Source organism: Calidris pugnax, unplaced genomic scaffold, assembly GCF_001431845.1.
Source record: "Calidris pugnax isolate Ruff unplaced genomic scaffold, ASM143184v1 scaffold732, whole genome shotgun sequence".
NCBI classification, from domain to species: Eukaryota; Metazoa; Chordata; class Aves; order Charadriiformes; family Scolopacidae; genus Calidris; species Calidris pugnax.
In genome coordinates, this window is record NW_015091531.1 from 119,809 (window position 1) to 134,824 (window position 15,016).

The 15,016-nt window shown below is 48.8% G+C and overlaps 1 protein-coding gene across 1 annotated transcript in view; it reads right to left on the minus strand.

Moving 5' to 3' along the window:
- LOC106899823 (protocadherin gamma-A12-like) overlaps window positions 1–5,310 on the minus strand; it is an 8,722-nt gene extending 3,412 nt beyond the window's left edge. Inside the window, exons 1-2 of the mRNA XM_014961745.1 lie at window positions 3,196–5,310; window positions 2,914–3,154 (exon numbers count right to left, since the gene is read on the minus strand). Of these exons, the coding sequence (XP_014817231.1) occupies window positions 2,914–3,154; window positions 3,196–4,742 (1,788 nt within the window). The 5' untranslated portion in view covers window positions 4,743–5,310. The remainder of the gene's footprint in view (window positions 1–2,913; window positions 3,155–3,195) is intronic.
- Window positions 5,311–15,016: the final 9,706 nt, after the last annotated feature.

Sequence of the window (15,016 nt, forward strand, 5' to 3'; positions counted from 1 at the left end):
GATGCTTGAAGTGTATGCCACATGTCAGCTACCTTTCCCATGACAGTCAGAGACGTAGTAAACAAGGAGGGGGAAAAAAATCCCAAGAAAAGTCGGAAGTGCAGCACAAAAGAGGACAATTTGCCTATGACACAAATGCAGTGACGTGTACTTTGCAGTGGCAGTACATAGAAGACTCTAGGCGTGGGGCGGTCTGAAAATGGAAAGGATCAAACCCTCTTGAGTGCGGCATCTGTGAAAAAGTACTTGATCCTCCCCAGTGCCTGTTTGTTTGATAGCACCATCTCCCAGCAACACCCAAAGGAAATCACGGAATGCGAGACTCTGCAAACCAACCAAAAAAAAAAAATCTTTGTTCATGACCAGGCAGAGAGCAGGGCACATTGTGACCAGCTGAATGTGCAGCTGAAGTGCTACCCAGCTCATGAGTTTGGAACCTACACGTACAGCAGACTTTCCTACAACTCCTATTGGTCCAGACAAGAGATAACTCTGTGGATGCCTACTGTGTCCATTCACTGGGTCCTGGTGATAATTCACTTCCCGATTATGTCACTCTCGGTGTTCCCTAGAGACATACAAAGACACGTACTAAAGGACTCAGTTTCTCCTTTACGATCTTCTTCCACTCTAGCAGTTACCAGCAAACCATCTCTCGGCCACAACGTCGCTGTGAGAACAGACTTTTCCTCGCCAGCAAGACCATCCTCACAAAGAAGTAGCCGCACTCTACTTCAGATGGATAGACACATACAAAAGGGTCAGCTACCCACGCCGAGCAGGTGTTTACCGCAGAATATTCCTTAATGTTTGTGATTGTGTTACTGAGGTACAGCTTACATGCACTTCAAATAATTAACGTTAAATGGAAACCCTGTGTTGTAAGACAACAGTGGTAAATAAAGCAACGAGCGACAGACTTTTAGAAAAACCTCCAACTAATAAGCCGTTCAGGATGAAAATAGCTAATAGTCCAGTCCTGTGAGTAACGCTACCGAGAAAGAAATCAACATTATACTGGCATTAGGCAGGTTAGGTCATACTGTCGCTACACCCTCGGCTACACCGCTCCCTCTAACTACACCTCTACGTAAAATACAAGATGACGAACAGTAAAGCAGATGAAAAAAGCCCATAGGACAGTAACGATGGCTTGGAAATTAACCCTCATTTGACAGAAGGGGCCACAAGGCTGCTGCCTGACCAGTCTCCTCGTGGTCAGCAAGGTCATCCTCACAAAATCGTTCTGGGTGCACACTCTGGATGTGCTCATCGGCTGGTAAGGAGCACAGAAGGAGAAAACCACCCTTCTAACCAGTGACGCTATTCAGAATGCATGGTACTCTGTTCCTCACACACCGTTTGCATTGGTGTTAAACACTTAGTATCGAAAGATAAACACTGCTACACGAGGCATAACGATAGGAAACAAGCTGTAAGGCGATATAAAAAAAAAAAAAACCGACAAATTAGTAACCCTTTACAGCAAGAGTATCTTGACGTTTCTTGAAGTGCCGTGCCCTCTGTAATGCACCTCAGCCGAAATTGCGAAAATACTCTCTACTTTCTAGCCTTCATTCATAGTTTGAAGGCCAAAGAAGAGGCTTACAGAGCCTATAAGAACACTATTCAGCCTGAAAATATCCAGTTCCTGAACTCGACTCCGTCTTTGGAAGAGTACAGTGGTGGTTAACCACCAACATGACCAAACAGTGCTCAAGTACGTGGATGTATTTTAGAATTTAACACTTCAACAATCAACAAGTAATTTGGCGCCTCTTCCACAATCCGGAGCATAGAGCTCACTTTTAACCCAAACAAGAAAATTCCCGCAAGCAACAAAGAATTCGCAGGAACGCCAGGAATGATCTCCAGATTGAGAGATCCTCCCGATCCTCCCTGGTACCTCCAGGGTGGAAACCACACACTGTAATCTGGTACAGAAAAAATGACACGGCTGTGACTACTGGCTGAGGAACACATAACACAACTTTGAGACCAGCACCAAATCAAGTACAGGCGGCTCTACGTTCATGTCAAATAATGACTACCATTCATCCTAAATAATGGTTGCTAAATGAAAATATGTAAAAAGAGAAGAGCAATAATAAGTCAAGAAAAGAGGAGCTTGAGAAAAAAACCCTCAACTAACACGTCCTTCACGATAAAAATAATTTTGTACTTGTAACAGTCCCATAATTTAGGTAACTACTTTTAAGGGGCTGGTAGAGTACAGAAAAAGAAAGAACCTTTCTAACAAGTACCGTTATTAAGCATACATAGTTCTCTGTTCCTCATACAATAATAAATAATAATCAACGATAATAAATAACAAACAAAGTAAAATCAAGTGAGACTACACATGCGCAGAGGAATATCTGAAAAAAAAAATACGCATACAAGAAAAGAAAAAAAAGGAGTAAGACCACACAAAACATGCAAAATATTAATCCGTCACGGGAAGCTATACAGGGCGCCATTTACAGTTGGTTTCAAGACACTCTCATCCTACTCAAGCACAGGTGCTGTGGGGAAGACATCTCACCCTGCCGAGAACGAAAACTTCAATTTGCTGATAATTAATTACATCCATTCAAAAGATAAACTGTCAGGAAAATCGGTATTACATGTCAGGGGACAAAATAAGAAACGACGCGGTGCCTGATAAGAACAAAAATCCCCGCTCGGCCGAACCTCAAGCCAACAGCAGCCCCACTTCTCCTGACTCCCACAAAAAATACAAGGCTGACAAAGAGCCTACGATCGCCTCCCCGAAGCAAGAGGCACGAACCAAGTTTTGCCATCTTCTGTAACTAAACGTCCCGAGGTGGGACAGAGAACACAGGACGGCAAGGGCAGAGAATCGCGAGAGGGAAGCGTGGCGGAGAAATTTTGATGGTGGGACGAACTCACCGTGGGAGCGGCGGGGTCGTCGCGGCGGGCGCCGTCAGCGTCCTCGGGGAGCAGCGGCGGCGCGGGCTCGTCGGGCGGCGGGCGGGCCGGCAGGGTGTCGCAGCAGCTGCCGCCCGAGAAGCGCAGCTGGCTCTTGCGCGAGTCGGCGGTGAGCGAGACCTCGTGCGAGTAGGAGCGCAGGAAGGCGCGGACGCCGTCGATGCCCACGAAGTGCGAGGCCGGGACGCCGCGCAAGGCGCCGCTGCCCGCCGCCGGCAGCTGCGAGCGGCGCCAGCGCGCAGCGCGTACAGCGCGCCCGTCTCCGCCTGCACCGACACGTACGACGACAGCGGCGCGCCCCGCACCCGCCCCTCCCACAGCCGGTACCGCACGCGCGCGTTCGCGCCCCAGTCCGCGTCCCGCGCCCGCACCCTCAGCAGCAGCGCGCCCGCCGCGTTGTTCTCGGGCACCCGCGCGCTGTACCGCGCCTCCGCGAACACCGGCGCGTTGTCGTTCACGTCCAGCACTCGCAGCGCCAGCACCGCGCTGCTCCGCAGCGGCGGCGACCCGCCGTCCGCCGCCCGCACCGTCACGTTGTACTCCGACACCTCCTCGCGGTCCAGCTCCCGCGCCGTCACCACGCTGTAGTAGCTGCCCCGCGAGCTCTGCAGCCGGAACGGGACGCCCCCGTCCAGCGAGCACCGCACCTGCCCGTTGGCCCCCGAGTCCGGGTCCTGGACGTGCAGCAGGGCCACCACCGTCCCCGGTGGAGCGTCCTCCGAGATTTCGCTCAGCGCCGACCGCACCGAAATCTCGGGCGTGTTGTCGTTCACGTCGGTCACAGTGATTACAACTTTCGCAGTGTCGGAAAGGCCACCACCATCCCGTGCCTGCACCTCCAGTTCGTACGAGTTGCCTTCTTCGAAGTCCAGGCTCCGCACCAGTCTGATTTCACCCGTCGCTGCCTCCAGCTCGAAAATCTGCGATGCCTGATCCATAACCTTCTTGAGCGAATACCTGACGTCACCGTTCATGCCCTCGTCGGCGTCGGTGGCCGTGACGGTGACGAGGACGGAGCCCACGGGCACGTCCTCCGCCACACGCACCGTGTACTCCGCCTGGCTGAACGCGGGCGCGTTGTCGTTGGCGTCCAGCACCGACACGCGGATCCGCGCCGTGCCCGTCCGCCGCGGCTCTCCGCCGTCGCTCGCCCTCAGCACCAGCTCGTGAAACGCCGCCTCCTCCCGGTCCAGCGCCTTCGCCAGCACCAGCTCGGGACGCTGCTCCCCGCCGGGGCCCGCCTGCACGGCCAGCGAGAAGTGCTCGTCGCCGCTCAGCTCGTAGCTCTGCAGGGAATTCCGTCCCACGTCCGGGTCCTGAGCCTCGGCCAAAGGAAAACGCCACCCCGGCGCTGTCGTCTCGCTCATTCTCAGCTCCATTTCCGCCTCCCGGAAACTGGGGGCGTTGTCGTTAATGTCCGTGATTTCCACTTCGACTTCGTAAACTTGCATTTCTTTCTCCACGATCACCTCACAGCGCAGCACGCATTTCTCCACCAGCCGGCACAGCTGCTCTCTGTCTATCCTCTCCGCCGTCACTAAATGTCCCGTCTTCCCGTGCAGAGAGAAATACTGCGTCCTACCTTTGTCCAGGAGGTGGACGCCGCCGTCTTGGAGAGCTGACAGCTCTAGTCCCATGTCCTTGGCCACGTCGCCCACGAACGAGCCCTTCGGCATCTCCTCGGGAATCGAGTAGCGCAGCTGACCCCACGCCGCCTCCCACGCCGCCAACAGGACGCACCACAGCAGGGCTCGCTCCCGCCGGACCCACCGCCTCCCCGCCGACCACATCTCCGCCGCCCCACCGCCGGCACCGCAACACCGCCGACCGCTCTTCCGCCTCCCGATCCGGCTACCGATCCGGCTTCGGCTCCGTCACCGTCTCGCCGCTCCCGGCCGCTGCCGCCGCACCCTCCGCCTCGCTGCACCACGGCTCCGCACCGCGGGGACGATCGCAGGACGCTCGCCCGCCCAGCAAACCAGCCAGCCAGCGATCGGGCGAGCGATCGAGCCGGGCCGCAGCGGGCGGGGCTGCCTGCAGCGCTCCGGCCTTCCTCTCGCTCCTCCTCGGTCAACAGCGGCGCCCGCAGCCTCCTCCCGGCACTGCAGCCACCGAGCGCTGCCCGCCGCTGCCCGCCCGCCTTTCCCACGGGCAGCTCGCGCCGACGGGACACTCGCCACGGAGACAGCGCTTCTCGTCCACCGCAGATCTCCTCCCATGCCTTTTCTCCAGCCCATGTCTCCTCTGATCCTCGAGGCCATCACCAGGAGGAAGGCAGAGGCTTCCCGTGGTTGTGTTATTGCTACCGCACGGGAAACATGTTTTAGTAGTTGTAATATACTACATGAAGTAGTTGTTCTTAATATGACACGAGAATATCACGACCCTATCCCTTTAATCCGACAGCACGGATTCCACAGTTTTTTGTAGCACTCGTGCTTTAATTTCCTTTCTTTCACCCATTCCGTGGATCGGAAGGGCGTCATATAACCTCATTATTTTCCCACGTCCCGACAAGTAAAACAACGCAACAATGAAGACCCACCCTGAACTGGGGACCGGTGATTCCCTGCATTGACTGTTCTTTTCTTTAACGTCATTTTACATTGGACTTGTTGACGGCGGTACATGTAAAGTAAAATGTTTTCATAATATAAACGGTAGAGTATTACAAGTCTCATCCCATTCGTCCGTAAAAACTGTCCCAATCAGGAATTTTTATGGCAGTCATGCCTGAATGGCTGGTACAAGGATAGCAAAATATAACAGCCTGTGCAATGGAGAACGTGATATTCAGACGCAACCTCCCCCGGAGAACAAATAAAGACAAATACCCGCACAAAGTACTCGGAAAAGTGGTGCCTGGATAAAATTTATCCATCCCTTGGTGCTGCCATTTCTGGAGCAGCCTTCCCTCATAAGACAAGATGGCAAACGGTGGAACATTCACGAGGGAGTAAGAGCGTGCAGGTTTTGGTTTTATGGTTAGGTGGTTTGTTTTTTGGTGGTTTGGTTTTTTTGGGGGGAAACAACATAAATCAACGGGTTTGCATCGAGCTATCAGCCAGGCCCAAGTTCATCGATTTCAGAAGCAATAATCTCTAAAACCAAACGTCCGACACAATTTTCGATGCAGTCATGCAAAATCCTTAATTTGACGCGTTCGTCATAAATAACTCGATCGATAGTTGCATTCAAAATCTCTCAGCTGAACCTGAACTTATGACAGCGGAAGAACCAGGGAGTGCCGCCATTTGACTCCTGATGTGAATGGAAGGGCGATATCCCGGTTACTTCCCTCAAGGAGACACGCATCAGCACTCTCAAGCACAATAATGTATCCTGTCCCACTATAGCTACCATTTCCGCCATTTTGGCACTAGCAAAAAAAGATTGGCGACGCTCTCTTCTGCCACTACGGAAGGGGAATCTGTGATTTTTACACGTCTCCGTTGGAAGTCCAATACGGAAAAGCATTAATAAACGTGTTTGTGTCCAGGTCTAATCGCTTTAATCACCGAAAAAAGCTCATTGATCTCCAGCTGGAAATTGTCTCGCAAGAACCGCGGTGCGTTGTCGTTGATGTCCTGGATGGCCACCTCGACGTGGAAAACGTTGAGCGGGTTCTGTACAGCTTGATCTCAAAGGAAGGGAGTTATTTATGGAAGAATAACACCCGCCGAAAACCCAGGGGACTAGGGAGGGAGGTTGAGCACAGCTCAGGGAAAAGAGGGAGAGCGCGCGGGCTTACAGACCTGCGGGGCGTCGGGGTCGGCGGGCGGCTCTCCCGCGCCGGCGCTGATGCTCGGGCTCGGCTTCCCGCAGGGCTCCGCGCCCAGCAGATCCTCCGCGGGCACGACGGGCAGAGGCGGCGGCGAGGGCCAAGCGGGCTGGGCGAGGGCGCGTCCCGGCGCCACGCACAGGTTGTAGGAGTAGGGCAAGGTGCCCTCGCAGAAGTCGGCCGGGAAGGCGGCGCCGGCCACGGAGAAGCGCTGCGCGCCCAGGCAGCGCAGGACGGCGGGCGGCCCGGCCCGGCGCAGCCGCGCCAGCACGGCCAGCGCCACGCTGAGCAGGAAGAGGGCGGAGAGGAGCGCCGGGGGCCCGGGCTTTTGACCGGTTGTTAGTCGCTACCCCACCTTTCGCGTCTGCCTTTGGTAGAATCAGGAAACTCAGTGGCTCTTGCTTGCTGCAGCTCCAAACGCTTTTTAAACTGAGATACGCCTTTATGTGTTTTAAGTCATCTCCTTGACTCGCAATAAATAGTCGGCAGTAATTATTCATAGCAGAGCAACAGGCAAAGGAACTCAGTTGCTCTTTACAAAATCCAGATGGATGTATAAGATGGATGTCAGTTACTCTGAATTCTTCTTTTCTTACCTGGGATGAATCCTAGAAGGAAATATTCATGTTGGAGTAATCAATAAGTAATGAAAAACAGAATGAAGCAAAAGCCACTGCAGTCCTGTCATGCCGGGTTTCCCTTTTCCCTGCATATCTTCCTTTTGTTCATGGAAGTCTCTGACATTTTTCCCACTGTTGATTTTTATTTTAGGGAAAAGAGTAATCACACTGAGAAATTTATCACCTTGAAGATACTGCCTATAGATCTATCGTAAGATAGCAGAAAAACATTTGCAGTTTTGTTTGGGATTCACAAAAGTTTCTTCTTTTGCATTACTGTATTTGAGGGATTGGCAACAGGGAAGTGCAAAGCCACATCGCGTCTTTCATAGAACCATGGAATGGTTGGTCCAAATGGACCTCTAAAGATCACCGATTCCAGTCCATCTGCCATGGGCAGCGACATCCTTCACCAGATCACACTACTCAAAGCCCCATCCAACCTCACCTTCAGACCTTCCAATGATCCATAAATTCTCTGGGAGCTTTCCCTACAGACAAGTCTTCCCTCTGGGAGCACACATACACCTATGAAAACCTTCCTCCTCACAGCTGTGAACCTCCAAGGTGTGGGAAGGAAATGCCCCTGCACTCAGACAATTAGAACCGAGCTGACCTTCCCCATTTCATCAGACACCCTGTGGACTGGCTGTAGAACACGACAAGCAAGACAAGAGTGAGAAACATACACAAATGGACACAGATCAGGTACAATAACATTCATTAGGCCAAACGTATTGAGCAGAAGGAACACCATAAATTCTCTGGGAAACCTCTCATTGCTCTCATGATTTCTGCCTTATGCCTAATGGAAACCTACCCTGTTTCAGTTTAAATCCAACTTCCCCAAGTCTACTCTTCAACCCTGCACAACCTGCTGCTTTGCTTATGACACTTGGAATTGGTAAAAACGTGTCATGGGAGTACAATACACCACAATCACACCAAAAAGGAAGTATGTTTGTCTGCTCACCAATGTTCCATGAAGATATAGCAGAATTGTAAAACACAGGAACGTTATATGCCGGAACTAAAGGAGGAGCAGTCATCCAACAGAGGACGGGTAATATTAAAAATCACCTTCTGGGGAATCTCCTCCACTCTTTTGTCACACACACTGTTTTACACAGATGGTTGAGGCTGAGGGGAGAATCAGAGCAATAAACGTAAGAAAACCCATGGGTAGAGATTCCCTACCACAACCAGAACACAAGTATAACCTCACATCTCCTGCCTTCCACAAAAACTGTAGGAAGAGCAAGAAGCACTAAAACACAACACATAGCTCAATGAAGATATGCCACTTCTGCAAACTAAACCTACAGACATAGGAAACCAGGAAGAGAAAAAAAACAACCAACAACTGGACCAGGAAGGCAAGGAACCAACAAAGAGAAAGGCTTCTCAGAGAAACGCACGTGGAAGTCTTTTTGTGTCATCACTGCTGGTTTGATACTGATCCCTCTCAGCACCTGCAAATCACTGAGGTTTCAAGCACAACCGTAACCCTAAACTTTTCCTGTGGACTACATTGTAGGGGAGTTCATTTTAAGAAATACTCATCAGCTCTCATCATTTTTTTTCAACTCTTTGGCCTGTTCACCTGAATATGAATATGAAGTCATAAGTGTAAACACTTATCATAGGCCTCTTTCCCAAGCTGCCTTTGCAGACAGACACCATTGATAGAACAAGGTTCCCACCTTGGACACATGCAGAGATTCCACTAATCAACACATTCATTTGAAGGAACATCCAATGTTCTTGCCAACAGAGCTTTCCCAAGTCCTTTCTCCAACCCAACACAACCTGCGGCTTTGCTTATGACACTCAGAATTGCCAAAAACATATAATGACAGTACAATACACCACAATCACACCAAAAAGGAAGTATGTTTGTCTGCTCACCAACGTTCCATGAAGAAATAGTGGAATTGTAAAGTGCAGGAATGATCTATGCCAGAACTAAAGGAGGAGCAGTCATCCAACAGAGGATGGGTAATATCAAAATATCACCTTCTGGGGAATCTCCTCCACTCTTTTGTCACACACACTGTTTTACACAGATGGCACTTCTACTGGCTTCATGCTTTGATCTCCTCTCCCTGCCACAACCAGAACATAAGTATAACCTCACATCTCCTGCCTTCCACAAAAGCTGTAGGATGAGCAAGAAGCACTAAAACACAACACATGGCTAAATGAAGATATGCCACTTCTTCAAACTAAACCTACATACAGAGCAAGCCAGGAAGAGGGGAAAAAAAAAAAACCAAAAAAACAAAAAAAAAACCAAACTGGACTAGGAAGGTAAGGAACCAATAAAGATAAAGGCTTCTCGGAGAAACTCACCTGGAAGTCTTCTTGTGTCTTCACTGCTGGTGTTGATATTGATCCCTCTCAGCACCTGCAAATCACTGAGGTTTCAAGCAAAACTGCAACCCTAAAGTCTTCTTGTGGACTACATTGTAGGGGAGTTGATTTTGAGAAACAGTCATCAGCTCTCAATCAATTTTTTTTGACTCTGTGGCCTGTTCATCTGCATACGAATATGAAGCCATAAGTGTAAACACTTATCATAGGCCTCCTCCTCAAGTTCAGTCAGCCTGGGCTTCTTCAGGTGGCTGCAGGCTTGCCAATGGAATTGTGTGTTTGCTGCAAAACGACTTTCAGAGTTTCCAATGGACAAGAAGTAGGCAGATGTGGGGAATATAACACATGACCTTGCAGGAGACAAAGGCCTAGAAGAAAGTGTAATTGCATCTCTGCACCAAGACCAATATCCAGTATTTGGGCCATATGTCAGCCACAGGCCAAAGAGCATGTCATTCAGTGACATCTGAGGGAAAGAGAGGTCTATCAGAGTCTTTGTCTCAGCAGCTGAACCCCTACAAGTATGGATGGAAACTCCAACAATCAAGGCAAGAATGGAAAACGTGGAGAAGTGAAGGAATTGGAGCTTAACACCTCAGATCATGTCAGCTCCAGCAGGAACACAAGAAGGGTATCTAGTTGGTAAAAAGCCCACAGGAGGCTCACACAGGAACTTACACCAGACACCAGAGCCACCGATCCTCAAGGTAATTTCTTTGGAGTAAAAAAAGAGGGAAAAACATGCAAACTCAACTGTGGGCCCCATATATTAACTAGGACAAACTAAACTTTCACAACTTGCAGGCATTTGAAATTATACCACAGTGAACTTTTTCATCCTTCCCAGATATCACACAACACAAAAGCTGCCTTTGCAGACAGACACCATTGAAAGAGCAAGGTTCCCACTATGGACACAGGCAGAGATTTCACTAATCACCACATTCATTTGAAGGAACATCCAATGTTCTCAAGGGCATAAGCGATATGCCACTCCAATCAAAGTATCCATCAAAGTCATCAAAGTGTTATCCCAAAGACACCATCATCCTACTACAGCACATGAGCAGCTTGGAAGACACATGACTCTGAAATCATAATGCAAAGTCTAAATCTGTGCTCAATAACTGCCATTCACAGGAAATATCAGGCAACACGAAAGCAAAGTGATGAACTCACATCTTGGCCAAATGGAATCTGAGCAAAATATCCAACAAGAAGTCGCCTTCGGACTCATTGTAGTGAAGCAATGGTCCCTGGGAATTAATAAAACACGTGCCTTGTCTCTACCGCTACCTTCTCACACACAACGTCCACAAGATCCTCCTCAAAGCCTTCACAGCTCATATCATTGTCATTGATCTTTATAAGTTGCAGTTAGACTCCACCCAAAGAACATTGCACAGACCATTTCTCCTTCCTATGGATAATACTTCACTTCTCACCATGTGTATATGACAAGCAAGAGCATTTGTCCAGTTGACATTTTAAGGAACCATGTCCATGGAAGTCTATCTCTTGACAGCTGTAAACATGAAAGGCACGTACGGGACAGTCAGACAAACGTAACAGGTGAGATCTTCCACACATTAGCAGACACTAAAGCCAAGATTCAGATCGTTGAAATGAGCAATGCAAGAAGTGAACACCTGTAGAAAGTAAGGGATCACAACACACTCTTCCAGATGATGGCAGTTAAAGTATGTACCCAATTCAGGTATTTCGTAGGTAGCAATTTCACAGTTTGCTCTTTCTAAAGCTCCCATTAATGGCGCTTGACACAAGTATATAATTCAGTGTTCGGTAAGAACTGACAACCACCTGCAAAAACAGAGGAAGGGCTCCCAAGACAGCTGAAATCACATGTCCTCTAGCCACATTTCTTTGGGAAGATGAATCTCGCATTACATGATACTACAGTTGGACATTGAACAGGGAAAGGAGCAACTGTATCTCTTGTGCCCCTCACGAACAGCTCTTCTGATTCTCATCTCCAGCCCTTCAAAACTTGCACAGTGTTCTTTAAGCCATATAATTTGAAAGCACATGACATGAAAGGCCAGTGTCCCAGACCATTTCTTTCAAACCTGTAACACTATGACACCACCAACTTCACATACGCATCTTCACATCTCCATACCAAGAAGGAAGATGCATGTCACTCTCACTACAATTCAGAAAAGAAACAGCAAGAGCTTAGGAATAAAAAGAAAGCAGTCTTACAGGAGAGGCTGGTCCAGTGAAAACATGCACATGGCCAAAGCACCTCTGCTTACATTTCCCCCCAAAGTATCCTATCCCCTGCCTCCCACCCACCTATGGTTCTTCTCAAGCCAAGACACATCCAGATCCGTTTCAAATAAGTCAAATTTTAGATACGGAGAATTAGCAGAACACATCTATTTCTTGCAATAGTTTTTCAAATGCAGGAACCAAGAACACTATGACACCACCAACTTCACATACGCATCTTCACATCTCCATACCAAGAAGGAAGATGCATGTCACTCTCACTACAATTCAGAAAAGAAACAGCAAGAGCTTAGGAATAAAAAGAAAGCAGTCTTACAGGAGAGGCTGGTCCAGTGAAAACATGCACATGGCCAAAGCACCTCTGCTTACATTTCCCCCCAAAGTATCCTATCCCCTGCCTCCCACCCACCTATGGTTCTTCTCAAGCCAAGACACATCCAGATCCGTTTCAAATAAGTCAAATTTTAGATACGGAGAATTAGCAGAACACATCTATTTCTTGCAATAGTTTTTCAAATGCAGGAACCAAGAGACAAAGAGGCACAACTTCCATGACTCTCCTCCATCGAGCAACGAGCCTGTAAGTTACAGACGGGGCCATTAACAGTCCATTTCAGGCTCATCCTAAGAGTCCATAGACACGGTCATCCTACTCCAGCACATGTTCTGTCAGGAAAATACCTTAACCTGCTAACGTCGAAAGCTTCAATTCGCTAATAAAGCCATACAGCCATTCAGAAGAGCTAGCACTGACACCAGAATGGGTATTACCAATCAGGGGACAAAATAAGAAATGACGTGGTGTGTGATAAGAACAAAAATCTCCGCTCTACCGAACCTCAAGCCAACAGCAGCCCCAACTCTCCTGACTCCCACAAAAAATGCAAGGCTGACAAACGAGCCCACGTTCACCTGCCCGGAGCAAGACGCACCAGCACAGAGCGCTCATGAACCAAGCTTTGCCTTTTTTTTGTAACTAACCCTCCCGAGGCGGGACAGAGAACACAGAACGGCAAGGGCAGAGACTCGCGAAAGCGAAGCGTGGCGGAGCAAAACATGTCCATGAAAGTCTATGTCTTGACAGCTGTAAACATGACAGGCATGTACTGAACAGTCAGACAAATGTAACAGGTGAGATCTCCCACACATTATCAGATTCAGAATCACATGGGGTTAGAAGGGACCTCTGGAGATCATCTAGTCCACCCCTTCTGCCACAGCAGGCCCACCTAGAGCAGGTTGAAGAGGAATGTGTCCAGGCGGGTTTTGAATGTCTCCAGAGAAGGGGACTCCACCACCTCCCTGGGAAGCCTATTCCAGTGCTCTGCCACCTTCAAAGGAAAGAAGTTCCTCCTCATGTTTAAGCGGAAATTCTTATATTCAAGTTGGTGCCCATTCCCTCCTGTCCTGTCACTGGCCACCACTGAAAAAAGACCGGCCCCATCCTTTTGACACCCTCCCTATAAGTATCTATAAGGTTTGATCAGATTCCCCCTCAGTGCTTCTCTTTTCCAGACTAAAAAGACTCAAATCCCTCAACCTTTCCTCATAAAAGAGATGCTCCAGGCCCCCAGTCATCTTTGTAGCCCTAAAGCCCCTACAGCTTCTGGTAGTCCCAGGCGGTCTCCAATCTAAGTACTAACCGGGCCCAACCCTTCTTAGCTTCTGAGATCAGACGAGACCGGCCATTCTCAGATACAAAAGCCCAGCTTCAGATCATCCAAACAAAAAAGGCAAGAGGAGAACACCTGTGGAAAGTAAGGGATCACAACACACTCTTCAAGATTACGGCAGTAGCAGTACATACACAATTCAGGTATTTAGTAGGTAGAAAATATGCAGTTTGCTCTTCCCCAGGCTCCTATTACGGCACTTGACACAAGTACATAATTCAGTGTTAGGTAAGAATTGCCAACACCTGCAAAACTAGAGGAAGAACCTCCCAGGGCTCCCAATACAACTGAAATCACATGTCCTCTAGCCACAATTCTCGGGGAAGATGAATCTTGCATTGCATGATATTATATCTGGACACTGAACAGGGAAAGGAGCAAGGATATCTCTTCTGTCCCACACACATAGCTCCCGTGAATCTCATCTCCAACTCTTCAAGACGTGCAGGATGTCCTTTAAGTCATATAGTTTGAAAGAACATGACAAGAAAGGGCAAGTGCCTCAGATAATTTCTCTTCAGCACACAACACTACCATCCACAAACTTCTCACAGAGATATCTTCACATCTCTGTACTGAGAAGGAAGATAGGCCACGTACTCACTACTTCATAGACGAAACATCAAGGGTGTAAAAGGGAACCGGTCCTCCAGGAGAGGCTGGGTCAGCAAACATTGGCACAGGGCCAAAATCGCTCTCCTTACATTTTTCCCAACACCTTGAATCTCTCCCCTCCCACCCTTGTGTGACTCCTAGCATAGCACGTATTCTCAGGACAAGACACATCCAGCAACTTTTCAAATCAGTCAACCTTAAAAGAGAACCTAAACATGTGTTCCATGAGTAGCCTTTCAAACGCAGCAACCCAGACTTTTATAAATACTCACAACTTCTGTGATACACTTTCATATTCACAACAAGCAAAGAGACCTCGCCAAGGGATCAGTTGTTGCCCAGCATATTCCTCCGCCCTGTACTCAAAGATAAAACCATGCAGGAAGACAAAGACAATTCCTTGCTCATTCCGTTATCGTGGAGAAACAGACACTCCATGACGAGTAGAAACCGTGAGCAGCTAATTTAAAGACGGGGCCATTTACAGTCTGTTTCAAGACAATCTAAACCACTCAAGCACAAGTGCTGTCAGGAAGATATCTGACTCTGCCAATAAGGAAAAATTCAATTTGCTGTTAATGCCATACATCATTCAGAAAAGGTTGCACTGACGGGAAAGACGGTATAACACGTCCGGGGACAAAATAAGAAACGACGTGCAGCTTTATAGAAACACAAGGTCCCGCTCTAATGAAATTCAAGAGAACAGCAACCCCAACTCTCCTGGCGACCACGCCAAGTCCAACGCT